The sequence below is a fragment of the Labrus mixtus genome, chromosome 8 (assembly GCF_963584025.1).
Source record: "Labrus mixtus chromosome 8, fLabMix1.1, whole genome shotgun sequence".
Taxonomy (NCBI): Eukaryota; Metazoa; Chordata; class Actinopteri; order Labriformes; family Labridae; genus Labrus; species Labrus mixtus.
Window position 1 is genome coordinate 9,171,355 of NC_083619.1, and position 27,836 is coordinate 9,199,190.

Sequence of the window (27,836 nt, forward strand, 5' to 3'; positions counted from 1 at the left end):
TTAGAGTCAAGACGAGCCTAAACACCAGACGCACAGAAACATGGCGCTGCTCTTGGACACCAGACTCCTAATAAGAAAAATTAAGGATTTAAGAAATGTAACGCCTAAGCGACACAAAGTGAAAGAAAAATGGGTATGTTATCAAAGCCGTAATCGATAATTCCGCAACATTTTGGTTGTTATCTTATAAAGTTATTATCATTCAGGAATTAAAATGATATTTATGTTTGCATATGACAAAAATATCTATCACAAAGCAACACAGAGTTAAACATTATTACTATAGATATATATATAAACTGTGTCAAGTACAATATAAAGCTGGACATAAAAGCTCAAAAAAATGTAAATAAATAGTTATGTTAGAGAGATAACTACTGTTGTAACTATAGTAGATAAAAGATACTCCAAAGAATGTTTATGAAATTATCAACTAAAGGTATAATAGGTACTTCTACTAGCACTACATGTAAAAGTTTAAATTCAGTGTTTTGGCCTTTGTGCAGGCTGCCACGCGTGTCAAGTACCCTCCCTCCACCCTGGCCCTGCGACACTTTGATTCCACCTACAGCATCCAGCTGGGGAAGCTGTGGCCCTCAGTGCGAGTCGCCCTGCTGTCAGAGAGGAAGTACGGAGCCCTGCTGAATAACTTCGCCCACGATGCAGTTCTGACAGACTTTGACGCCCAGGGATGCCGAGACTTCATCAGAGACGCTTATACACAAAGTAGGTGTTCATCTCCAGTGTTTCCAGTTGAACCTGCAGATATTGGCTCATCAATTTGCTCTAGTGGAGAACGCAGTGTGCCGTCAGTTTTGAACACTGATAGATCACAAATTTAGAGCGGCATTCTTGTAGAAAATCCAAAAATACATTCTCTTTCACTGTGACATTTCCTGAATAATGGAGACTATATTTTATAATATTAAAGTGCACAAAAAGTTGTAGTTTGTAAATATATGATATAACCTTGAAGCTCAGTAAGTAAATGCCAAATCATGCATGTTTACCATAACTAAAAACAACATGTAGCTGTCACTGATTTGTTTACTTTTCAAGAAATTCCTAATAACTCCTATTATACATACAATAATAACTTTATTGCATGCAATTGCTTTTGTTTGTGCATATTCATTTTAATCGAGCTAAAACTCTTCTCCAAAGCCTTTCCTTGTATTCTGACCTGATATCTACATCAGGGATGGTCACAGCAAGAGCCACATTCATTTAATTCTCACTGCCAGAGGGCCAAATTGTAGAATACAAAAACGATTACAGTCAATCGTGTCTCAAATTTAACTCAACATATACCAGTGATCAAATATTATTATGGACATATTTCTGGTTTTCATGATTTCATGGCAGATTTTGTCATGTTTTTTTCATGATTCCAATTATTTGATATGTCAAAATTGACCTGAGGGCCACATTGAGGGTTGATGGGGGCTGCATGTGGCCCCCGGGCCGCCAGTTGCCCACCCCTGATCTAGACCATTTGTTTTGTTTGGTAATTATAATTTTATCAAGAAATTACTGTGAAATGAACTTCAAATTATAATGTTATGCGTGGGTTATTTGTCATGTGACATAGAAAAATATGTTTCTGTGAAAAGTCGTCTTCAACAGTGGTCGATTATTACATTTTAGTCAGACGGCAATGTGTTCAGAAAGCTGCTGATAATCCCCTAAAAAGTCCCATTTTTACACTCTGTTTTTGTCTTTATTAAAACACAATCTTTCTCCTTTTTAAAAACAGTTCTGCATTCTTCTTAACTCTGCAGTTCAGCCATGCCTGGAGAAAGAATCGGAGGTGGTAGCCGAGGAGGAATCCATCAGTGTTTCAACAAAGAAATCTGACTCTGACAGTCAGCAGCTGTCTCCTCTGCAGCTCAGTCTTAACATCAAGTGCTTAGTGTTTCCAAGAGGGGACATAACCAAATTCAAGCCGGCAAGGTGAGCTTATGTTTTTATCTATTGAACAAAAAATCCATAATATTTGATACGTTAGCTAAATGCCTCTTTGTGTCAGAATGTTGACTTCAGCCGTCCATTATGTGAAAAATAATCTATAATATCAGCCGTGTTTGTAACTTTACAAATGTATTTTTATGTGTCTAAATGAATGTAGTTCCTTTATGGTTTAATAAGCCCACTTACTCTGACTTTGTGTTCCCTTTGCCTCTAAAGACCGGACACTAAAAGGTTGCTGAGTCATTACCTGATGGATGCAGCGTCTGTGCTGCCATGTCTCGCTCTGAACGTTCGAGGGGGTCACAATGTGCTCGACCTTTGTGCTGCTCCAGGAGGCAAAACCCTAGCTTTACTACAGACACATTCTATTGGTAAGAGAGTTGATTTGATCTAAACCCGGTTATCTAACAGTAAAACTCTCTTGTTTGAGAATGTCTTCTGTCTGTAGTAGTTAACTCCAAGTCGCTTCTTTTTACGCCAAAGGTTTTTTGTGTGTGAATGACAACTCTGCGTCTCGGACAACACGACTGAGGAAGGTCCTCCAGAGCTATATTCCTAAGGAGCTTTTGACTGATGAGAAACTACGCATCACTTCCTTTGATGGAACCCAGTGGGGCCAAATCGAAAGGAACACTTTTGACAGAGTAAGCCAGCGGGCAGTTTTACAGATGCTTTAATTAATGACTGTTAACGAAATGTATCTAGGAACCAATCGCTTTTTCCTCCTCCATCTCTCTTGTATTTTTTTAGGTCCTTGTTGATGTTCCCTGCACCACAGACAGACATTCGCTCATGGAGGACGACAACAACATATTCAGTAAGAACAGGACGGGTGAAAGACGAAGGCTGCCAGAAGTACAGACGGAGCTTCTCCTGTGAGTCAATGACACGAGAGTCAAGATGGACTGAATGTTTATGCCGTTACATTTTCTCACATAATTACACAAAGTTTTACTTTACAGCTACAACTAAACACACTTTTTCTCTTTATCCTTCAGGGCAGGAATCCTAGCTGCTTGTCGGGGTGGGGAGATTCTTTACTCCACCTGCACACTCTCTCAGATTCAGAACATGAGTGTGGTGGAGCAGGCCATCTATTTGGCTAAAGAGAACCATGGCATCCAACTCCAGGTCAGTGAGAGACACGCTGTAAAACTTTACATCAGAGATTCAGTTATATCCTCAAGAATAGAGTCAGACTGTTATTATAAAGGCAGAAATATAAACAAGGGCCTCCTGATGATGAACCTGGGAGCCAAATTACAACAAATAATTTAACCTTTGTTGTTATTTTTTTTATTCTCATCATATTTACATTCAGGTTGTTGACCTTCGAGCCCTCACACAAATGTTTAGGAAAACCTTTCACTTCGCCCCCGACCTCCCCCTGGGTGAGATGGTCATCCCACACTTAGCGGCTAACTTTGGCCCCATCTACATGTGCAAACTGAGAAGAATCACATAGACTCTACCAACTCAACCGTATGTATAAACTGTGTCTGCTAGACCTGGAGAACTGCTTCATCATGGTCGGGGACTTTTTAAACACTGGACTGACATCAACACCAGAAAACCAAAAAAGAAATGAAAAGTGATATTAGAACAATAGACTACATTTAACACAGTCTCATGTTTGAAAATGCAAATTCAAGTCAAAACTACATTTGTTTGACACTTTTATTGACATGGCAGTGGAGACGACTAAAATAAATGAAAATTAATGAATAATCAAACCAGCCACTGAGGCTCACAAGGAGTGAAACTTCCAAGTTCCAATGTGCATGTACCGGTAAGTATAAGGGTCTTTAATGTTTATTCTGCACTTCTTTGGGCAAAAAAAACAAAAGTGATAGCATTGTGTCTTTTTCCTTTTCTGTACTGTTCTATACTGTCATGGTTAAAAAAAGAAACATACACCTTCTCTACACATTTTCAAATACAAAACACCCGGTGATAAAGTTGACTAGTTCTTTCAAAACAAAAGCATAAAAAATACTCAAATATTCTAAATGCTAGTAGTAATGTATTCAAACATACTAATCACAAGTATCGCTTAAAAGCTCCCGTGAGGTATTTTTTTGTATGGGGTTAATTTTGGAGCATCACAAAGTGATACCTCATCGCTTTGCTGGTTTGTACCTGTTCATGTAGAAGTTCACTGATAGAAACTGACCCAGCTTTCTTTTGACAGCCAAATGTTTCACTCACTGTGAATCTTTGCCACAGAAAATGTACAACAACTCAGTTTGTCCAATAACTACCCTGCAGCAGTGGTTACTACCATTAAAGGTTATAATGTAGAAATGATCAGTCTTATTGCTGATAGTCTTGTTCCCTTTTGTAGGTCTTAAAGAGGTGTCAGTGCTCATTTCAGTCTGTTTTATAACCGGCTAAAAACAAATGAATAATGAAATGACTAACTGCTAATCAGATTATACAAACCAATCTGAGTAGCTCCAATCAGAATGTGTTTATGACTCCCCCAGTTTTGCATTATTTATTAAAGCTATAGTTTCATTTTTGTCCAGTAGGAGGCAGCCTAAGTCAAAGAGGAACGTATCCTGTGTATTCTGTGCCACCTATAGGACATCCAGTATTTGTTTTAAAGGGTTTAAGTTGACAGTAGCTCCTTTTCCTCCTGCACAGAGTCAGATGATAAAGACTTCAGTCTGCAGAATCACATTACTGAAACACAAATTTCCATCATCCTCTGGTCCCTTTAACTCTCCTATGAAAATGTGTTCTTTTTGTTCTATGGTTATTCATCAGGTTTTATAGCTTTGCCTAATAATGCAATATATGGCTATGTTGAAGGAGGGAATAATGAACTGGCAGGTAATGACTTTATTTGACCATTTGGCTTTTCCACATCTGAATCGGTGCAACTTTCATTATAAAAGCTGGATTGACTTGTGTTTTGCATTGACATCACTCAGAGGTGAAATGTTTCCTCTTATCATGAGCTAATGTGAGAGCAGAGGTGCCTCTTTTTTTTTCCCATCACACCGCCGATGACCCTTCATGTTGTCCTGCACAGGAAATGTAGCGTGAAAAAGGTGTGCACGCGAATGTGTGTGTTTCTAACGAGTCCACCATCCACATCCCGCTGTCATTAAGCCGCTCCAAGCGCAGGAGCTGACTCCCATCCCTGTGCAGGGACGGACGGCAGCCATGCGGCTCCCAGATGAACATTAAAGAGGCAGCAGAGAGCTAAAATGGGACGCCTCTCCCTGTTTTGCCCCTCCGCTTTTTTATTCCACAGATGAGTGCAGATAATTTCCTGTGCGATTGTGAGTGATTACTGTATTACTGCGGTAAAAGGGGGATGTATCTGGGAATGCAGAGGGAATTAATGACACATAAAAACTATTTTTGTATTGACTGCTTTCGTCTCCGGGGCCTTGAATGCCTCCTCGCACATCGTGTGATTACCTAAACGTATTGTAAATATGTGTTTCCAATGGGCTCTTCCATAAATTTACATGTTTTAACACTCAGGAGACGGCACACTGTTAGAGATGAGTTACTCTCTTTTCTGCCCGTCTATTGACTCCACTCGCTGTCTGCTTTATTATTGAATTAGCCAATGAGCCTCTGTGCGTCTGTGTCCCTGTGTGTAAGCCTGTGTTAGGGAGACATATGCAGTGCATTAGAAAGATGAATACTCTGGATTTAACCACACAACCATGCCTCTGTTGTCTTTTCAAATACAATTTCAATGTTGCTTTTATAATAAACATGCAAAACACTCTGATAGTCTCATGTTTTCACCTCTGAAGCTACACTCCAGCAGTAATGACCCCCAAGTGTTTATACCAAACATCTACAGCAGATTTTAAACGACAGAAGCAGGGGAAATAAATATGTATACAGGGGCTGTCCGTCTTTTAATACAAAGTTTTTCTGCAGGTGAACGTAAAAAGGCATATTTCAATATATCAGAAATAGTTAGTGATGTTGTAGTTTGTGTATTTAAAGTATCTGCTGATGTTGCTGCTGTGATGTTTTCCAGCCCAGAGGTGTAGATCAGACGCTGTGTCCCAGTTGGCGCTGGGAGTGGGGATTTCACCAGTGGGGGTCTTTGTCACAGATGCACTGAGTAGTCTGAGTCTAGGACGTAAACTCTGCTGTTCTCAGACACAGGCCGCACAAAGATAGTGTCTGTAAGGTTGTATAGTTTACTGTACAGTGTTGTTACATCATTGGCTTTGACATTACTGAAAGGATCATCTTTACATCTTTTACTGTTTACAGTATAACAACAGAAGACATGTTAACTTTCCTCTCATCCAGTTCACTTTCTTTTGTTTTCATATGTTTAATTCTAGTTAATGATAGATTTTCAGACTGACTTGATCTCACTTGTTCTCGCCTGGTCTACCTACTATTCATTCTGCCGTGATTCTATTCAAGGTGTGGTTGTGTTTGGCCAAATGATATTACAACATTTTTGGAGTTGCAGAGATTTTCTCATCGTCTTTGTGTCGGTAACAATTGATGACAACTCTATTTCAAAAAACAGTTGAACAGTGAAATGCCTATATTGTCACAAAATGGTCATGTGGACCCTAAAACAAAGTGATATTGGGGCCCAGGTTTAGCTCAGACAGTAGAATAGATAGATAGATAGGAACTTTATTAATTCCTTGGGAAGGTTCCCTCTGGGAAATTCAGAGAAGAACAGGCGTCCCCATGTACAAACGTACTGATCACTGGATTTGACTCCCAGCCGTGACCATTTGATGCATTTCATCCCCCACTCTCTCTCTCACTCTCTCTCTCTCTCTCTCGCACTCTCACTCTCTCTCTCTCTCTCTCTCTCTCTCGCACTCTCACTCTCTCTCTCTCTCTCTCGCACTCTCACTCTCTCTCTCTCTCACTCTCACTCTCACTCTCTCTCGCACTCTCTCTCTCTCTCTCGCACTCTCACTCTCTCTCACTCTCTCTCTCTCTCACTCTCACTCTCACTCTCTCTCGCACTCTCTCTCTCTCTCTCGCACTCTCACTCTCTCTCACTCTCTCTCTCTCTCTCGCACTCTCACTCTCTCTCACTCTCTCTCTCGCACTCTCACTCCCTCTCTCGCACTCTCACTCTCTCTCGCACTCTCACTCTCTCTCTCGCACTCTCACTCTCTCGCACTCTCACTCTCACTCTCTCTCGCACTCTCACTCTCTCTCTCTCTCTCTCGCACTCTCACTCTCTCGCACTCTCACTCTCTCGCTCTCTCGCACTCTCACTCTCTCTCTCTCGCACTCTCACTCTCTCTCTCTCTTGCACTCTCACTCTCTCGCACTCTCTCTCGCACTCTCTCGCACTCTCACTCTCTCTCTCTCTCTCTCGCACTCTCACTCTCACTCTCTCGCTCTCTCTCTCTCTCGCACTCTCACTCTCTCTCTATCTCTCTCGCACTCTCACTCTCTCTCTCTCTCTCTCTCTCTCTCTCTCTTTCTCTCTCTCTCTCTCGCACTCTCTCTCTCTCTCTCTCTCTCTGCATATTGGCTTTCTCTATCAAATAAGGGTAAAAGTCATATTTTTAAAACAAAACTGATTTATTTGCAAACTATCCTCAGTGGAGCTCTTCAGTGCTTTTATCATAAAAGAAAAGTGTCAATGCTCAAACCAGCTCTTTGAGCCCAGAGATGCCCCTACCTTTACTTTTTTCAGTTGTATGATTTTTAAATTGAAATAAGGTTGTACCTGAATTTGTCAACATCATTTGCCGGTTACTCCTTCATGTCTGTCTGTTTTGTTTTTCTTTGTCATCGGTTTCCCAGTGAATTTCTTTTAACACAGTCGATAATGATATGGGAGTCCACTTTTTCATTTTCCTTGCTTGAAGACTTTATCCATATCATTTTAATGAATGGTTTTTAATTTCTTGTAGAAACATGCAATCAGAGTACAATCTGATTACACAGGCCAACACTGATGTTGTTGCATGACATACGTACACACTTTCTTCTCTTCATTGCTGAAGGTGTTTATCCTCACAGTAACATACTGTCCTTTAAGTTACTTTGTTTGTATTCCAAACATATTCTCACTTATTGATTGAAGTATCCTCGGACAGACTCTGAGCTTCATAAACCGGCTCTCAGAGTCTCCCAAACAGTTCAGTGAGGCCCGCATTGAAAATGCAGCCGCAGGTTTAGGCTGCAGCCAGATTAAAAGGAGAGAGAATGGGGTTTTTCTTCTCTCTAAGAAGATTACCCGGGGAGGGGTGAGATGGCAGTCAGAGTGTTTAAGAAAAAAAGGACAAGAAGAAAATGAAAGATGAAGTGGAACTAAAGGAGGGTGGCCCAGGATACACAGTTTAGACACCTGTTGACTTCCTCATGATATCACTTTTGTTCTTGTTTCTAAATCTCTGCATCTGTTTTTCATCTTTCTCTTGACTGATTATTTTTTAAACTGATGAAAATTAAATCTTTAAATGAGTTTGGAGAAAAAGTCAAGGATTCTTGTTTTGTTTCTGTTTTTTAGAGAAGTTTTGACACTTTGAAGCATCATGACTGAGTAGAGTTTTTTTCTAGCTTTATTTTTTAGCATTTATTTGTTTGTGTTAACAAAAGACCCATGTAGTGTGTGTGTGTGTGTGTGTGTGTGTGTGTGTGTGTGTGTGTGTGTGTGTGTGTGTGTGTGTGTGTGTGTGTGTGTGTGTGTGTGTGTGTGTGTGTGTGGGTGTGGGTGTGGGTGTGGGTGTGTGTGTGTGTGTGTGTAGCTGTGAGTCCGATTATACTCGTGCTTCCCTCTCCCTTACGTTCCTGCTGCTGGTTTCCAGGAGGGCTTTGATGTGTATCTGAGCAATGCACTATTAGAGGGATTTCCCCGGGCCTGACAGCTCAGAGAATATGCTGCGAAATGGCGATGCCAGTGGGCTAAAAGAATGCTGGAAACAGGATTAGGATCATATTCTGGCAGACCCTGTCACCTCCTCAATGGGGCGAGCTCTCTAACGCTGGCACTTTTCATTCTCGCCATGGTTAAAACCTTTAAGAGAACCATGGAGAGGAGGGAGAAAAAAAAAGCACTGATTGAATGGTACACTGTGATTTTTGTGTGGGGTGCTTGCTCTGAGGGTGTGTGTGTGTCTGCGCGCGTGTGTGTGTGTGTGAAAAGGGAACGAAAGTTAAAGCAAGAAATACAGAAATCCAGCAGGGATGTGGGTCCCGTTTCAAAATGAAACCTTACATGTATTCATCCCCTTTGATTTTTCCATTTTGTTTTCTGTTGAAACTGAACTGACTTATTTGCGCCTTTGATTGTTTTATAAATAACATAACGTGTAATAAGCAGACTGTTGGATGAACAAATATTAAACTGAAGGTAGGTGGTTGCACAGTTTCTTAAATATTTTGCAGCAAATTATTCAAAGCTTTTCTTTTTTTTATTTTGTAAATAATTTGTATAGTACCATTAAAAATGTCCACTTCAACATTTTCAACTTTTTTCATTGCTGATTCTTTACAAGACACCCCAATAAAAAACATTCTTATTGGCAGCTATAACATGAGAAAATTCTCCAAAGATTTAGGGGGCTAAACACTTATGCAGACACTCGATTATTCCTCTTATTAAAGTCTTACTTTACACAGAGATACAAATATATATCTGTTAGAGCACTGGTAAAATAATTGTGTCTCAAGCTAAGAGAACTTAATTCATATATATAGAGAGATATAGTTAGAGTATCACACAGAGATATTACACATTAGCTATATCTTGATCCAATACTTTTTAAAGTTGAGAGAACTAAAATCTTAAACGTTTTCCATGTCACAAAGTATTTGGTTTGTATCTTGATAATGCTATTACAATCTTTGGTGACTTTTTTTTTTTGTCTGCACACACACACACTTGGATACACACATGTCATGAGTTGCTTAAAGGAAAGTAGATGGAGTTCTGTGTGTGCCTTTAAATAGACGATTACAGCTGTATAGTGTTGAATATACAGCCCAGAGTGTTAGAGATGGAAGCACCTGATCCAGCATCAAGGGCTCAACACACTTGACCCTGCAGCAGTACAATCTAGCATTCCCTGTTCAACCCCGAGGCTGCGTGTGTGTGTGTATGTGCATTTTCATGTGTGTGTGTTTGGGGGATGGTGTTATGAAAAGAGAGAACATTTGGAACAAGAGTAGTGGGTTATGTTCTCTGCTGCAGAGCCCCATGGGAAGAAATAGTGCCGTGTAGCTGGACAGATTCCTCCCCTGGATAACAAGGACATTCACTCCTGCTGCATATCCACACCACAATCTTATCAGTCACACAATCAGGGTGCCCTTGGCTGAGGACACACACACACACACACACACACACACACACACAGATGTTCATGGTGTAATAAAACACAACAAGGTGAGGGTGAGGTGTTACACCCACATTAACGCTGCTAATCTGGTGAGCTCATTATCCCTTTTTTGTGTTGTGGTCATCCATAACAGTCTGAGAAAATAAAACTGCTAAACGCATCAGTGTGTTTGTTATTTACACACACACTGTGGGGAAATGAATGTGAAAGGCCACATTAATAGCAGACGACATATGTATGTATGTTTAGTTTACTGAAGAGCAAGGGCACATTAAAGAGGAGATGGTAGGGGTGTTCAAGTGGCACGTGTGTGTAGGGGCAGGGTTTTGGGGAGGTGGGGGGGGGGGGTGGCGGGGTGGGGTGGGGGTCTGTGCGTTTTGACAAACCATGCTGTTAAAGATATAATAGCAGCATAATCACTGCCCCGGGCCGTCATTCTTCAGGATAATGGCCTGCTTATTCATTGGGGATGGCTTATGTCTCCTTGCTGATATTTCTTTTATTTTAGGTTTTTCAGATTAGGTTTTTTTTTTTTTTTGCCTCTTCTGCGACTTCACTCTTTGTCTTTCTGCAAACTCTACTTAATAATTGAGTTGTTTTTTTTATTGTTCCTTTAATTTTCCCTTTTTCCCATCCCTTCATAGTCTTAATACTTTTTTCCTCTCGCTGTTTATTTAACCTGTATCACCTTTTTTTCTCAAGCAATTTCATAATAATAATAGCAATCATATAATTTCCATTTAAATTCATTTGCTTTTTCATATATGTAACATTTGCAAAGTAGGAATTTACAAGTTTTTATTGTTTATTCGTTCAAACATGTGTTTTTAACTTTGCTTACTCACTGAATTAACAACAACATAAAGATACCTCTTCATTAACGGTACTTGGTTTTTTTTTTCTCTAAAATTCAACATTTTTAATCAAATAAAATAAATAACATAACAAGCACACGTAGAGAAGTCATCATAAAGATCTCCCATCACTGTTTTTATTTGTGATTATTTTACAACAACACTAGTTCAAGTCTACATTGTTAGAGAGGAAACAACACTGTTGATGGTCAACTCACTCTTTCCTCCTCCTTTACACACACAGTATATCTACCACTGGACCGAGTCTGACAGACGGTGAGAGGGGAACAGCAACAACAGAACTCAAATAGAGTCAAGACAGCAGGACACAGAGGAGGAGGAGGAGGAGGAGGAGGAGGAGGAGGAGGGTCAATTATTCCTTGAAATATTTTCACTTTCCTTAATTGATCTGTTTCTCAGATACAGAAAGTGGCAGTTTTCTAACAACCCAAACTTCTTCTATTGCATCTTTTAAGCTGAGAAAGTGAAGACATTTGGATGTTAATTGAACCCGTATTATTACACAGACAAACCAGGAGAGGAGGGTAGACATGCTGCCGGTGTGCTCAGCAAATACAATCTTGCATACTGACAGCTAAAGAACCGTTATCAATTATACAACATATTAGGAATTTTACAATTACCTTACAAGTGAACATTAATAGATAGACTTTTTTGTATTTTACATAACTAAAATAATGTGCCTTTTTTTTCATATTTGCTCCCAGATCACACGAACAGAAAACATCAGAGAGGTGTGTGATTCTCCTCGTCAAGTGCTAACAGTCGGCCGAGCTTTCGTTGGAAAAAGCTGCATGTTTCCTCAAGAGAATTTTAAGGCCAGAAACAATGGAGACATTTATTCAACAGTTTACATTAGTGTCCATCATGTTCCCAATTGTTTAACAGATTTGAAAGTGATACCCAGCGTGTGTCTACTTTTATTGAGCGTTTCAGCCCACAGACCTTGAGGGATTTATAAATTTGGCCTTAAATGGTATTCATGTTCATAATTGCGTCTGCCCCGACTCCCTCAGCCTGGGGCAAAATGTAATTAAAAGCTTTGAGAATTTACTCACTGAAATCATTTTCTCATTATCCAGCCAGCCTTTCGCACAAAGCGGCATAATACTGGCCATTAAACCGGTAAATTAGTCACTTTTAATTACGCTGTTGAGGACAACATGGCTTGAAATGTATTTTTATTTATGTGCTGTTGTGTAGTACATGCTATGTACATAACTGCTGCTTAATTGAAATGTCGGTGGTCCTTTCCCCCCTGCTGTCTAATGAGCCTAAATCCTTTGAAAGTGCCTCATTTATTCACATTTTTCGAGTAAACATTATCTGCATTGTTTTTGAGTGCGTGCATCATCAGCTGTTTGAACATTTTTGAAAGTCGTTTCGGCTGTTACGATGGTCCAGCAGACTTCTTCTTCTCAGGAAACAGTTAAGAATACGTTCACTGTCCTTCGAGGTGAATATTCACTTCAAATGATGTGTTCTTGATATCTCTTGGGATTGTCTTTTCCCCAAGGTTACGGTTTTGGATTGAAAGCTGCTTCAGGAGCTTAAAGGAGTCAAACGTGTGGTCTCAGTTGAAAAGCTGGCGTCCTGCACGTCCAGTGCATGTTGACATGTTTTATTTTCAGACATTTAGATGTCCTGCACCCAAGTTCTCAAGGAGACTCCAATCCATGGTTCCTAAAGAGCTATGACAATCACACAGACAAGCAGTAGGATGGGGTGATGTGTTGGCCGAGTCTCTAAACTCCCTCTTACTGTCCTTCATCTGGTTTTCAGTTAGACATGGTGTCCAGTCCCAGCGAAGCGGCGTGCTGTTTGGCCCTCAGACGCAGGTTCTCGATGCTGGTGGTCTTGTTGTTGTGGCTGCTGAGGCTGCCGGCAGCCGACGCTTGCAGCAGTGGGCTGTTCCACACCTGCTGAGCATGATGGGAAAGGGACTGGTAGTAGGACTGGCAGGGCAGAGAGCTCAGCGGCGCAGGGGGCATGTTCACATTCATGCCCAGGTAGGGGAGAGAAGAAGGGGCGGCAGCAAGGTCAAAGGCAGGGTAGTGCACCAGGTTGTTGGTGGCGGCCATGTGCTGACGGAACTGCTCCTGCAGACGGAACAGGCTGAGGGGGGAGGAGGAGTACGAGTGGCTCTGAGGGAGAGGAGCACTGCTGGTCAGGCCGCTGCTGGAGGAGGAGGAGGAGGGGGTCACTGAAGGGGAGACGAGGGGGGAGTCTGGACAGAGAGAAAAAAATATTACATTATATAATGATGGGAAGTGTTTAAACATGAAGAGATGCCATGAATCAAGATAAGGATTAACACAGATCAACTAACCTCTGTGGAAATGTAAGCTCTACTTTTATAATATGGCTTTAATGTTTAGTTTGGAGTAATGTCATGGTTGGCGTTTTTGTCACACACACACACACAGACACACACACACAGACACACACACACACACACACACACACACACACACACACACACACACACACACACACACACACACACACACACACACACACACACACACACACACACACACACACACTGATGATGACATTTTGCTAGCTTTGATTAACTTTAAACCCTTAAACCATGCTGTTGTTGTGTGTTACTGTTACATGATAATTGACCTGAACCCAGTTGATGTTTTACTGTTAATTGGCTTCACATCAATAACCATTAACACATTTTTGGCAACATCAGAGGCTGATCAGCACAGGTATTATTAGAAAAACTCTGTTTGTTCCCAAGTGAGGCACTTTTATCTACATGTTTGTTTAGACGTACTTTTATAAATTAAGCTGAGTTAAGTTCTTACCTGGTTTAGGACTTAGTCTTTTGCAAACAGGAGAGACATCCCCAGGTGTCACCGCCCTCTCACACTTCATCTCCTCTCTCTGACATTTACTCTCATCTTCCTTATCCGTGGTATTATCCTCTGTCGCAGACTCGCTGCCAGAGTGTTCAGCCGACGTGACGTTCAGCTCCATGTCCAGAGGTACAGGATGGACTGCAGGACCCTCTATCTCCAGAGAAGAGGAGGAGGAAGAGGAGGAGGAAGACGGGGGGAGCTGGGTTTCAGGGAGTACAGTTGTGGAAGCAGGTGCGTCCTCCTTCTCGCTTCCTCCTCCTTCCCCTGATGCCTCCTTCTGCTTCTGGAGCTGCTCCTTCTGCAGGCTGCGCTGCTTCTTACGAAACTTTGCTCTGCGGTTTTTGAACCAAACCTGAACACAGAGGGAAGAAGAGGAAGAATTACAGGGATGAAAAGATGAAGAGCAGTGAAGGAAGAGTTAAGATGACACTCACATACTCTACATGAGGGATTCAAACATCAGATAACTAAGTTGCATCTGAAAACCCAAAAGTTGTCCACACGACGGTAACATATTTAACTCAAAATGTAAAAGATAATGAGCTCAATCCAACTTCAATTAGTTTTAACAGTGATGATAATATTTGAATATAGACTGCTGTCAGCATTTGTTGTATTCAGATGAATAACCCACATTTTCCATTGTACAGGCACAAGTGAAAAGTTCTTCCAGCAATGCACAATAAGTAGTCCCTTAAACATGTTTTTTTTAAATAGTTTTTCTTTTTCAAAACAATATCTAGCAACCTCTTTATATATAATACAGAGCATATTTAATTGTGTTTGAAACATATATTTCTTTAAATTGAACAAAAAAAATGTCATACCAAACAACAAATTTGTCCTCCTTAATAGAAACATAGGCTGGCACTACAGGTCAAAAAAACTACCAATAAAAAACAAAGATATCATTAAAAAGAAAGGAGCAAACAGAGGACTTCATAAGCATTACAGCGGCTCGGGGACAAAGTTTTCCATATCACATGTTTTTTGTTTTATTGTTGTATTGTGTCGTACCTGCACGCGGGCCTCTGGCAGGTTGGTGCACATGGCCAGCCGCTCTCTCATCACCACATCCGGGTAGTGAGTCTTCTGGAAAGTCTTCTCGAGCGCCTCCAGCTGCTGTGCGGTGAAGGCGGTGCGGCTGCGGCGTTGTTTGCGGTGCTGAGAGCCGTAACGAGCCTCCAGGATGATGTCTTGAAATGCGCAGCCGTTTGGAAGGGAAACACACACGGAGGGTTTATTTTACTGCGCAGGATTCAACCACAGCTACTTCTTTTAGGAATGACAGTATCTGTTTTGTTTGTGAGAGCGTGCACTTAATTACCAGCAAGTCTTTCGGCCAGGGTGAGCGCGTGCACGGAGGGCCGGTAGTCGGGCGCGTGCTGCGCCTGTTGCGCGGCCTGCTGGTGCAGGTTGTACATGGCGCTGAGGGAGTTCATGGCGTGCAGAGAGTAGCCGTTCACCCCGTAGTGCTGCATGATGAGAGGTCACCACCTGCGGACCGGAGGAGAGGATGATAATGGTCAGAAAGAGAAGAAGAATGACATATTTACACACTGTGGGCTATTACCTCCGTTTTTTATAAGATGAACAATAATCTGTTTTTGGTTTATTAAACCATCTAAAAGGCTAAAAAACTACATGTCAGCAGGTCCTCGCGCTCAAGGGCCAATAGATTTAAATGTGCGCACTCAAACAAAGTGTTATCCATTAACATCCAATTATCGCCCTGTTCAATCCATTAATTATACAAAAGACTTTTAATTGGGGTAATTATGACTCGTTCCAATAATGAACCGTGACGGATGCTTTATTCATGAATTTATTCTCGACGTTTCTATGATCTTAGAGAAGCCAAATCCCCCCCTGAAAACGCTGCTTTGACAGATCAGGGCGGTGATGAAATGTGTTGGAAAATGAAATAAGGAGATTTGTTCCGGGTCTCGATGGAAAAAAACCTGCAGTTTGATCACTGGATAATATTTTTAATAGGCTATTATTTAGGAAATTGTATTCTCAATATATTCTGTTCAATTTTACAGGTCTTAACATGTTTTTTTTTACAACATTTGAAACAAAGCTTTACATTTTATTTGGGTAATTTAATGATGTTATTAATTAAAATTCAGGCCGGGATATTTTAAGTTTCTAATGAAACTTGGAGACCAATTTGTGTAAAGGAAAATATATATAGCCTTTAAGAGTATTTTACATTATGCCTACATTACATTTTCCAAACTCAATTTTGCAGTTCTCCTTGACGCTGGAGGACACGATTAGATATGTATTAGCAGGGAGGAGTCGGACAGGAGGGAATCACTCGGAGGCCCAAACAGATATTAAAACTATTAAAGAGAGACCACAGGCAGAAGATATCAATCTTTCTGCTCTATGACATGCGGTTACAAAATCCAGGAAACTGGATTCCTTCATGGATTTATGTAACTATTTTTATACAATTTTCAGGTTTGCATTACACATGTTCCGTTATTGTTTTAGCCTGTGATTTTTGTGCAGGCTGCACATTTTAACAGACTAAGGAAAATAACTCACAGTTGCTATTTTGCTTTTATTATTTTTTTTTATAAATGTTTTAAATGTCCAATTTATGCAGGATATGGCTTCAATTTTTATTTTTAAATGTATCCATGTCAATCACTCACAAGTGTTGACCTGCAGGGTCTACCTTTTAATTTTTTAATTAAGACACACTGGTAAAGAATTGCCTATATCACGACTAGATCATTATTGTAACAATCAAATGCAATCCACTCTGAAATTCATTTGGCCTATTCAGTCATTACGTTTTATACCATAATGCATTAGTAAATAAAAACAATAATAATAAAGGGCTGTTGCGAATCGATTGAAAGATTGAAAGGACTGAGTTGACGTTCTTGTAAAAGGCAGTGTTTCTGCACGTTTCTCTGTTTCTAAGTGTGTCCTATAGCTTTAAGTACGACCGTGTGTGTGTGTGTGTGTGTGTGTGTGTGTGTGTGTGTGTGTGTGTGTGTGTGTGTGTGTGTGTGTGTGTGTGTAATGCCCGCAGTGCCCATTCCCAGCCTATTAAGTGTCCGCGGCGGCTGATGAATGTGATCAGAGGTCGGTTGGGAATAGTTTAATTCGCCGGGACAGAAGGTGCTTCGCTAAACATTTACTTTACTCCCCCAAGTATTTGAGTTGAATGGTCTCCCCCCTCCTCCTCACGCCTCACCCCTCCCCTCACCCTCTCTGGCGGCCTCTTATCCCATCGCCCCGGGGCAACGTTTTGGCTGAGATGTATGGCTTCTCCGCGGGTAAAAATATGCATGTTGATCCCCATTTGGCTCCCCGTCTAATGGAAGTGCAAATAGGTTTCGACTGCGAGGCCCTCCATTTATCATCACCGCTGACACGGACGGACGTACAGTGGGACCGGCTGCTTACCTCTGGGTTGGAGTTCCCGCGTGTGCGTGTGTGCGTGCGCGCGCGTGGGTAAGCATGATATGTGCCCCAGTAAAAAAAAAAAAAAACTTGGATTTTTCCTCGACTGCCTTTTTTCCTCTCTGCTCTAAAGATAGATATATGATTTTTTTTTTTATAAAGCCTCAAATCAAAATAACATTTTACAGGAGAGGAAATAGCCAACATTAGGGCAGTGAGTCTCTACATATAAAGACTACAGCTTATAGTCTATTTTTGTACACCTGCCTGAATGCACAGGTAAAAGTGAGAGACTTGAACGCCCATTTTTTGTATTCTGTATTCTACTGTCTTCACAATTCATTTAAAGAACATCACGATTTAAACTGAACATTTTTTTGAACACAGGTAAACTTTTCGCCTCCAGCCTGCCTCTCCGTGATTACCAGCTTTTCCCACCTTTTGTACACATCTCTGGTTCTAGCCTGTATCCTCCGTCCCATATCGAATGCAGCACAATAGCTCATCACAGTGAGCCTGTCAGCGCACTTATTGTCATTCATAAGCCCCTATGTGCTCCAGGCTCTGGGCCCTCCTGGCTGCCCTGCTCAATGCTTCGATTATCAAACCGTCATTATGTAAATTGGCATGTACAGTGCAACTCTTTGATCCGGCTAAATGAGGAAAAATGTTATTTGCTAACAGCCCCCAGGGGCAGGAGTCAAGCTGACAATCTGCTCTTTGCTGTGTCACAGTGTAAACTGTCAGAGGGCGAGGGACGACTCTGTGATTTTGGCTCTGTGATGTTAGTGTGAAAGATCATTTATGTGCAGAAAGCACATAGATAGGTATAGGTGTCTTGATGTCTGCTATTTTATTTTAGGCTTTTACACGGAATGTTTGAATATTTTAACAGCGTGTGATCGCGATAATTGTTGTAAGGCTAAATTGAAATAAAAATACAAAATAGAAGAAGAATCCAACTCATGTGAAAAAATAAAACACACAGCTTTCGATTTAAACAAAAAAAAATAGTCTATCGTTTAGAGAAAAAATACAATTAAGAAGAGACCAGGCTGCTAACCTGTCAGAATCAAGAAACCCCCTTTTAACTATTGAGGAGGTTATAGGCTGGAGCATTAAAAATTGACACTTTAAGATGAATTAGCTGGAAACGATGCTTTTATTTTTGTTGTATTTTGTAGGCTGAATTTTGTCTGTTAAAGGCTAAAGGGGTCAGGTCGTATTTACGGTTACACATTCAAACTTGAAAATTACCTTGTTAGTATTAAAATATAGAGGCTGAATGTCTGAAATGCTCAATTCTAATAGTAAGTGAACATTTGTTACAGGCTTTGGTTCGATGTTAAACACCGTCAACTTTAGCTTTTCCGATTTAGAGACGCTTATTTTTACAGTATTAAAGTAAACCAGTTTTAAACAACACCAAAGCATTGTAAAGAAAATCAACATGTAAAAAAAAACCTATGTTTAAATGAACAAAAACATGCCAATAAGCCTTTACCTCTTGTAGAGACAGTTGTGTTCTTCCACAGATATCAGAAGACTCCGAGTAGATGAACTTCTTCAGGTTTCGGGTTGTTTTTTTTCTTCTCTTCAACCCACCATGTGTTTGTTTTTCAATATAGCCCGGTCTTCCTCCTTTTGTCCGTCAGTGAGGTAAAAAGTCATCCAGTCTGTTGCTTCACTTCAAGTCTGTCCCTGCTCGCGCTCCACCTGCTCTCCTCTCGTGCTCAGTTCTGCACGTCTTGCGCACGAGTGGGAAGCCGCCATCTGCTGGTGCGCGAGAGCCCGGTGGTGGGATTTTAAGGAGAGCTTTGCGGGGGTCATGGTGGCTTCCTATTGGTTCCTTGTGCTGTCAGTCAGGTTGATAAGATAACAGATCGTCCAGCGGTGGACTCTGGCGCTCTGACTCCCAGAGTTATGAGAAGTTTAAGTCAATTTTGTCCGCTTTATCCCCCCGCGTCTACACATTATTTAATTATCTATATTAAATGATAAATATCACCGAAATATGACAAGTGACATTACTCACTTGTGGAAAAAATAGTAGATTGATTTTTGTTATAGGCTAAATGAATAAACATTTAATTGCAAAAAAAAGAAAAAAAATAGAAAAGTATTATTTTGGGCTGTTTTCCTAGACTTTAAATATGCTACTTTTCTGTTACGTCATTTCACAGCTATATAAAATAATACTACATTCAAATCAAGGCTATACTATTTAGAAGACACTCAGACGTTCAACCAAATGGCATCTATAAAAAAGGCATGTTTTTTTTTTTTTTTCAAAAGGCTTCTATCGTCAAAAGGCACTTGGAGCTTTAATCCAGTTGCCTCTCCTTAGTTTTTGTGGGGAAAAGGAACCAACCTTTAGTTTGTTTGCTTTTCGGATTCCCCTTCATGCCATGGAACAGAGAGAGAGACTTTGGAGAGATGGCTAATAGATGCCAGGGTGCTGCCTTTAGACTCTCTCCCGGCCTGGAAGGATTTGGGATGGGATAGGGAAGACAAGACGCCATCTCAGCCTCCAAAAACCCCTGTCTTAAAATGACTGCGGGTAAGAGGATTAGGGCAATAATGCCCTTCTCTTCTTGAAGGGTTTTTAGAGCAGATTTCTTCTCCCGGAGCAAAACCGTTTAGGTGGGGAATTAAGGGCAGCGCAAAGTAGCCTTTTAATGTAAAGCTTGCATATTTTGTTGGGAAAGTGTTTGGCCAATGACGCAGTTTTATCTCTGACCATGTTTCACACATTTCAGCAGTAGACAAAGGATGGCATGGAATATGGAATATTAATATGCGTTTTTACGCAAAGTAAAAGCTTGACCCAAAGCGCTGTTTTTAGACCATCGGTGGTTGTGGACAACTGTGATATAAATTCGAAATTTAGTGGCTGCGTGGGTCTGTTTGACAGAGGGAAAGGTGTGAGGACAGTCAAGGTGAGATAGGTGCTTTTCACGAGACATAAATGTCAAATTTTACGTTAAAAAAATAGTTTTTACGTAAACCAGGCACTTGATCTGGTTTCTAACTTTGATTTTGAATAGCCTATTATTATACAAAATAAAATTAAGTCATGAGGACAAAGTGTCAATGGTGTTTTTCACGTTGTTATTTGGATATTAATCCACGCAACGTCATTTTAATTTAGTTTGGTCCATACACAGTTTATTATTATTATTATTATTATTATTATTATTATTATTATTATTATTAATAATAATAATAATAATAATAGACTATTATTATTATTATTATTATTAATAGACTATTATTATTATTATTATTAGCTGGTGTAGGCCTAATTGACTTATTTAAATGATCTTCTCGTGGTGCGTTATTAATTATTTCTTGAAACACCTTAAACTTTTTCCATGTGCTCTTCAAAGTGTCTCTCTTGCCCAGAAAAACTCGTGTGCCTCTCTGGTTTCTGCTCCAATCACTTGCTTTTTTTTCCTCCGAGGTCTGAGAAAGAAAGAGGATTAACTTGTGAACCAATGGAAATAAGAACTTAAACGGGAGGTAAATCTGGCCACTGTCTCTTTGTGAGGACCGTCTCTAAAGCAATTAAAGCGAGAAAGAGTTTCTTCTCAGCGCCTCTCCACCTAAAGCTCCTTAGAGAGACTAGAGCTGTCCAGCGCGTCTGAGGAGCTTAAACGCCCAAAAACTGCTCCCCTTTCCCCTGGACCCGGCCAGGCATGAATATAAGGTGCAGGAACAATGACCTCCATGATAAACAGCCAAACATTTAAAAATGTTCATATGGCGAAATCCCCTTACCTAAAGTGAATTTTAACCTTTAAAAGAGTGTAAATTATTTCTGCAGGAAGAATGTCTGCTGTTCCTTTATTGATTTCCTGTCAGGTTGAACCCTTTTTGCCCCCCCCCCCCCCCCAAAAAAAAAAAAAAAACTCGCACAGATGTTTAAAGAAAACTTTCTCTTTATGTTTTAACCTGCATTTGATGGGAAACAAAACAACAAAAAGATCTTTAATTCTGTGATTTTTGCTCTCTGAAAGCTAATTAATACTCTTAATGATGTTTCTGCAACTTCATGAATACATTAAGTCTGCAATCCAGCAGGCCTCAGCCTCCCTGCCTCCATTCAAGGGTATTTCAGCATCTGTTCATCCCACGGCAATTAATCATTTTGATGTGTAGTTTAAAATCGACTTCTTGCAGGAGACCCTTTTTGACAAGAATAACAAAGCAATTTGCCAGGAGCCACCTCTTAGACACGTTATTAGCAGCACTTTCACAGCCAGACCCGTTGGTATTTATTTATTATTTAAATAGAGGCTGTATTAGATAAATGAATTCAACAGGAAGGCGATAATTTTGCAGTTTTATTGTCAGCACCACGCCTCTGAATCCTCTTGAAATCCCTTTTATTGGTGACACGATCCCAGGATCTCCTGGGCAAATCCCTCCTCTCAAAGTTTTCAACCTGTCAGTTTCATCTAAAAAGCTGCATAATTCCTCCTCTTTTTTTCTCTCTTTCCATCCCCTCCACTCTTTCTTCTTGCCCTCTTTTCTCCCTTGTCTCAGTCCTTCTGTCTCATTTCTTTTCCTTGCCTTCCCTCTCCTCTCGCTCTCTCTCTCTCTCTCTGGCCCGGATCCTTCTGCACAAGGGGCCCCATTGTGTAGTCCTAATCCAGAGGCAACACAGCTTTAGGGACATGCAGGGATAAAAGGCCCATTAAGCCCACAACTTTATGGGGGCAAATCTCTCCCTAATCCTTCGCTTTATCTAAACAAAAGCCCCTCTGCCTTAATCCACCTATGTGTTGAAAAAAAAGTGAGGAAAAACTGGAGAGAGTGTCAGAGAAGAAGAGAGAATAAGAAAGAAAAGAAGAGTGAGAGAATAGGAGAGAAAACTCACACACTGTAGGATTGAAGTATAGCAGAGATCATAAGGGGAGGGTGGAAGTTTCCTGGAAGAGCTGAGTTAAAGTGACAAGCTTTCACCTGCAGGGAGGATCACTCACATGTGTTAAGTAACTGCTGTATGAAAAATGAGCCTCTATCTTTTTTTAAAGATCTTTATGATTACTAAAGTGCCAATTAGCAAAGATATATTAAAGTGTCAAATTGAGCTCGGATATTTTCAGTCATTTGGGTGTGAGTGAAGGGCGGAAGCTGGTGGGTTACAATCTCCAAAATAAAGAGACTGAGCACATCTGAAAATATAGCTTTGTTACTGCTTACAAACAGAGACGTAAACACCTTTATATGAACATCATTTAAAGTTAAGTAGTTGAGATTCTTAGTGTATTAACTGACCCGAAAAATAACTGGAGTGGCTGTTAATCTGTTTGATTAGTTACAGCTTTCTTCATCGTTCAAGCTGAAAATGCTCCAACATTAACACTCCATGAAGAACTTAAACACTGACTCTGTTTCACTCGACTCTTTAATGTAATTTAGGGGGTTTCCTGTCAAGAGTCCATGCTAAATGAACCACTGAAGGCCTACTGTATGATAAGATATTCAGTAATATTCAAACACTCCTTTATAGATCAGGATTCAAGAAAAGTCTCTACATTTCAGAAACTACAACCCCCATGAGGCTTTGCATCACCTCATCCTTCTTCAAATGAAAACACAAAAAAGTGAGATTTTTGTAAAAAAGAAAAAGAAATGTGGTGTTCAAATATTTCCACAAGGTTTTTCGTATATACACATCTGTCCTGGCAGAAAGGCTCAGTCAACACTTTTGCATCTTTTTTAGATAGACACCATAAATAAATAAAAAATTCATTGTCTGACAATGCACATTAATAAGGTATCAGTGAACATTTCATTTTAGATTGTCAATAGTTTAATGTCAGTAGTAATGGTATTAAAAAGGTTTGGTCACTTGGGCGGCTGTGGCTCAGTTGGTAGAGTCGTCGCCTCTCAACCAGAAGATCAAGGGTTCAATCCCCAGCTGGTAACGTGTCCTTGGGCAAGACACATAACCCCGAATTGCTCCCACTCCTTCAGTGGCTGAGTATGAATGGGATTAGTTACTTCTGATGGATGATACTACATAGCAACAACTACCATCAGTGTGTGACATGAGTGTAAAAGCACTTTGAGTAGTCAGAAGATTAGAGAAGCGTTATATAAACTCAAGTCCATTTACCATTTGTGCTTCAGTTTCTGTGTTAATTTTTTCACAGTCAAAAGTTACCCCAACTAGCTACCTGTTAAAATCAAGACAATCTCTGAACAAGCACACGATATAAGAGGCGGGGTCCTCACATACCCTCTGATAACATTCACATAAGCCTGCTTTGCCATATTCCAATTAAAGAAATGGAGTTCATGAGGCCAAATCTTAACAGCGCTGACAAAGCTAAAGCTCCTGTGTGGAGTCAGAATCCCTTCACTTCCTCTTAAACATCTGTCTTTACTACAGAAAATCCCTCTGTATCTTCCCAACAGCAGACCATCAGACCCTTAATCTGGAGCTGGTTTAACACGCTGAGAAGTTAAGTCTGATGGTTTTTTATACTGAGCTCTGAGGGATAGGTGCTGACAAGGTGAAACCTGATGCATTATGGGTAAATATTGACACACAAAATACAGTTTTAGATGGTTTAATGAGGCACGTTTCCTATGAGATTGATTTTGTCAGTGATTTCCTTTCTTTAAAACTTTTCTTATTTCCTTTTAAATGGTTACATATCTGTGGACCTTTTTAGAATAAACTTTCACACCAATTCAGTTTTATGTTGACTTGACTTTCAGGAGAGAACTCTTTTTCTGTTCACTTTAGTAAGAATATTAAATGACGTATGGTTTTAGTCTGAGCTCTGATCGGGCCAGAGAAGGTGAAACCTGATGCATATGGTGAATATTATAATTCAAAATGTAGACTGTAGTGTGTATAATATGGCATATTTACTGTGAGACTGATGTTGGAGATAAAAAAACATGATAAACGTTTTGTTTTCCTTAAAATGTAACTCATCTGTGGCCCTTTCAGAACAAGACCCCTCACCACTCTATCTGTTTGTTTTCTCTCTTTTTCTTTTTTTTTCACTGCGCTCATCATGTTGCCTTCATTAACATTCTCAATTACTGTCTCCTCCTTGGCTCCGTGCCTCCCTAATAGAGCTAACAGGGAGTTAATGAAGCAAATAGTTGGGACAATTTAGTCATTAGAGGCAATTAAGACAAGCCAATGCAATCCAACTCAGGCCAGGAGAGGAGTGAGGGAGAAATCCGACAACCAGCCACCCAAACCAAGCACACTCCTCTGCTGAGTGTAAAGAAAGCTTTAGACTGGATTGAAGGAATTCCCCCTCTGGTGGTATCACTGGTAATACTTGAACCATTAAAAGACTGATCAGAAGCATGCTGAAAGCATCTCTCTCCTCTTCCTCCATATGGGGATTACTTTGGCCTCAGGAGGAGGAAAATGTTTCCCAAAGAGGCAGGCAGACGGCGGAGGCAGACACAAGGAAGGCATGCAGCCTGGATGCATTCCACCACAATAAAGTATAAATCCTCCTCTTCACAGCGTATTACAGGAATGAACATAAGGGATTGTGTCATTGTTGCCCTATAATCTGGCTTTAAACTCCTTGTTTTACAAATGGTCCCCTCTAAAAAGCTCTTTTCTTTTTGTCTCAGTCTTTTCCCCCCTCTTTTCATCCTGTATTAACCTGCTGTATTCTCATCTTTCATTTTTTTGTTTCTGTGCGTGTCAGATTTGGTTTATTGTTACTATCTATATTTTTAGATTTCCTAGTTAATGTACCAAAATGCGGTTTAATTGCACACAAGGAATGTGGATCTTCTTCCACTGAAAATGTATGGTGCAACACATTTCCTAGTGATGGCATGTTCCTATTTAGGAGGTCTCAAAAAAGACCTTTAACACTGCGACATACATGGCTATTATAATTTTCCAAATGCCTTTCCATGTGTCCTTGCCCTCGTAAGCTAAGGGTAATATCCTCTCCTGCTTTGGAAGTGGAGATGGTGGCACTCTTTTCTGTTCACTGAACATCCAGCGTGCATGAAATAACTCCTGATAGAAACGCTCAAGTTGACATCTGCATATGCTCCTATTATATCTTTAGACAGAATAGATGCTACATGTGATGTGTGTGTATGTGTGTGTGTGTGGGGGGGGGGGGGGCATACCCTGATTAATGTTTAAAACTGGCCACTAAACATCTTGTCCTGAGGAAAAAGTCAAGCAGCTTTTTCTCTTCCTGTGTAGACAGTTTGTACTGTTTCAGGTTTATAGACAACATTTTAAACGTGAATAAAGCGTATATTAAATATGTCCTAACTGATTATAATGTGGAGAAATGACTCTCCTTCTGAAGTCAAACTCCCTCTGGGTTGTTGTTCTCAGCTCTAAAATCACACTGATGGGACAGCACTTCCTTCAGCTTGTTTATGTCACTCAGAGACTCAAACATGTTTCATACATGTTTTTTTCTCATCCACCTTCCCTCTCTAACTGTGAGCCCTGCCGGCAGGTTCAGTAAACATACCTGGTTAAATGATGGTGTTCAGTCTTTTCTGACAATAGTCCAGTCGTGAGTATTTATATGCTTCACTGGCCATCAAGGAATTCAATGGATTCTGATTTTTTTTTTCTTTACCCACAGACAGAACAATGACATCCCCACCAGCTTCAGCTATGCTATTTGTTAATTAGAAAATGTTCCCATCTACTAGAGTTAGATGGACATGAAAAAGTAAATGCTCGAAAATAGGATTTTACTCACGTTTGGCACCAGCCTCAAGTGGCCAGTTGAGGATCTGTGGGTTTTAGCACTCCTCCATTGGCATCAATTTTCTACCTAGTAGGTCGACTTGTTTAATGTTCATAATGGATATTTGAAAAATATGTGAATTCTGATGATTGAGCTTCAGTTATAGTTAGCCCAGAAATCAGCAGAGAACCTTGTGTTCATGTGACAAGTGTCTCATACCTCAAGCTCTCCTTATCCTTTTTTATATTGCCATGCATCAGAGGTGGTAACAAAGGTATAGAGAAATTAAACGGCATCAGGTCTGAGTCAGCAGGGCAGAGCAGCGTTGTTTATGTGCCTGTCTGAGATAAAGAGAAACTTGTGCTGTTTGTTTACAAGTCGTGACTCTCGTGCTTCCACAAAGCTGTAACACAATGTCAGAACATACACTGAGACACAAGTATCATGCAAGTGCAGATTCAATGTAAAAGAATAAAGTCACAGTGATATGGGTGCTTATGCTGATGTGGACTCTCAATGGCTATTAATGATGCCGAGCACTGCAGCAAAACAAACTCATGCATACTATTTCATCACACAAAAGAATGTTCAACAACAAGTTAGTATGTGATTCTTGTTCTGATTTGTTCTGTAATAGCAATCAGCTGAGACACAGCTCATATAACAAACAGCTATAACAGGTGGCGAGGTGCTGGTTTAGCTCCGTTGTTAGAGCAGGCGCACCAGGTACAGATGCTACAGTCCTTGTTGCATTCGTTGCAGGTTCAACTCCTGGTCCTGATGCTATTTGGTGCATGTCATTCCCTGCTCTCTCTCCCCACATCTCCCATTTGTTGTTGGTTGTGTTTGGCTGTCAAAGTTTAACAAAACAAAAGGCAAAAAAAAAAAAGAAGAACCAGGGGCGAGATATTTAACTTGTGACTTTGCTGTGCTATGCGATAAACACCACAGACCACAAGGATTCCCCACAACCTCCACGTAGCCGATCAGGACTATTAGGCGGTAATCAAGTTATCTTGACAGGCTTTTTAAACAAAAGAAGCTCTTCATCAGACTCTTATTAAGATGTGTTAGTTGTGGTGATTGTGCATTTAAAGAAACAAACCACTGTGACTGATAAGAGATGTGGCTGAGTGAGTGCAGAAAATGATTTATGGAATATCAATGCTTTGGTTTACTCCAGGTTCAATACTATTTCTTTAAAAAGACATTTAGTTTTGATGACTTTGCACTTTAGGAGAGAAAGATAATTATTGTTTCAACCAACAGTTATAGTTGCCAATTTAAATCTTTCTTCTCTATTAATAACATTATACACCGCTGTCGAAGCATTCTTTCTCATGATTAGTACTTTTCACGCTCTCTGATAGTCTCAGAGATGGGTCTCTCTCTCCCTCCTTTCCTTGTTGTTGCTCCTTGTTTGAGTCTCACAGGCCCTGTCTCTCCCTCCCTCTGCTCCTCCTCCTCCTTTTCCTCTTCTTCTCCCTCCATCGCCTCTGAAAGGGGAACCTGCTGGGCCCAACTGTCTGTGTAACGAGCGGGGCAGGACGGTCACAGTGGGGTGTACCATTGTGCCTGTCACTATGTTTATACTCGTGTGTTTATAGTGAGCATTTTGTGTTTGTTTAAAGACTCTCAACATGAAAACATACT

The 27,836-nt window shown here is 40.5% G+C and overlaps 2 protein-coding genes across 2 annotated transcripts; one reads left to right on the forward strand and one right to left on the reverse strand.

Annotated features, from left to right (window-relative positions):
• Positions 1-16: 16 nt before the first annotated feature.
• Positions 17-5,722, forward strand: nsun4 (NOP2/Sun RNA methyltransferase 4). The gene is made up of 8 exons (XM_061043476.1): positions 17-133; positions 507-726; positions 1,782-1,953; positions 2,188-2,342; positions 2,455-2,615; positions 2,722-2,846; positions 2,970-3,102; positions 3,293-5,722. The coding sequence occupies exons 1-8, from the start codon at positions 41-43 to the stop codon at positions 3,434-3,436; spliced, it is 1,203 nt and encodes a 400-aa protein (XP_060899459.1). The 5' UTR covers positions 17-40; the 3' UTR covers positions 3,437-5,722.
• Positions 5,723-11,070: 5,348 nt separating this feature from the next.
• Positions 11,071-19,318, reverse strand: dmbx1a (diencephalon/mesencephalon homeobox 1a). Its single transcript, XM_061043478.1, has 5 exons — positions 18,965-19,318; positions 15,362-15,531; positions 15,052-15,230; positions 13,981-14,386; positions 11,071-13,388 (listed from the first exon to the last, which is right to left on the reverse strand). The coding sequence occupies exons 2-5, from the start codon at positions 15,513-15,515 to the stop codon at positions 12,940-12,942; spliced, it is 1,188 nt and encodes a 395-aa protein (XP_060899461.1). The 5' UTR covers positions 15,516-15,531; positions 18,965-19,318; the 3' UTR covers positions 11,071-12,939.
• Between the last annotated feature and the right edge of the window lie 8,518 nt (positions 19,319-27,836).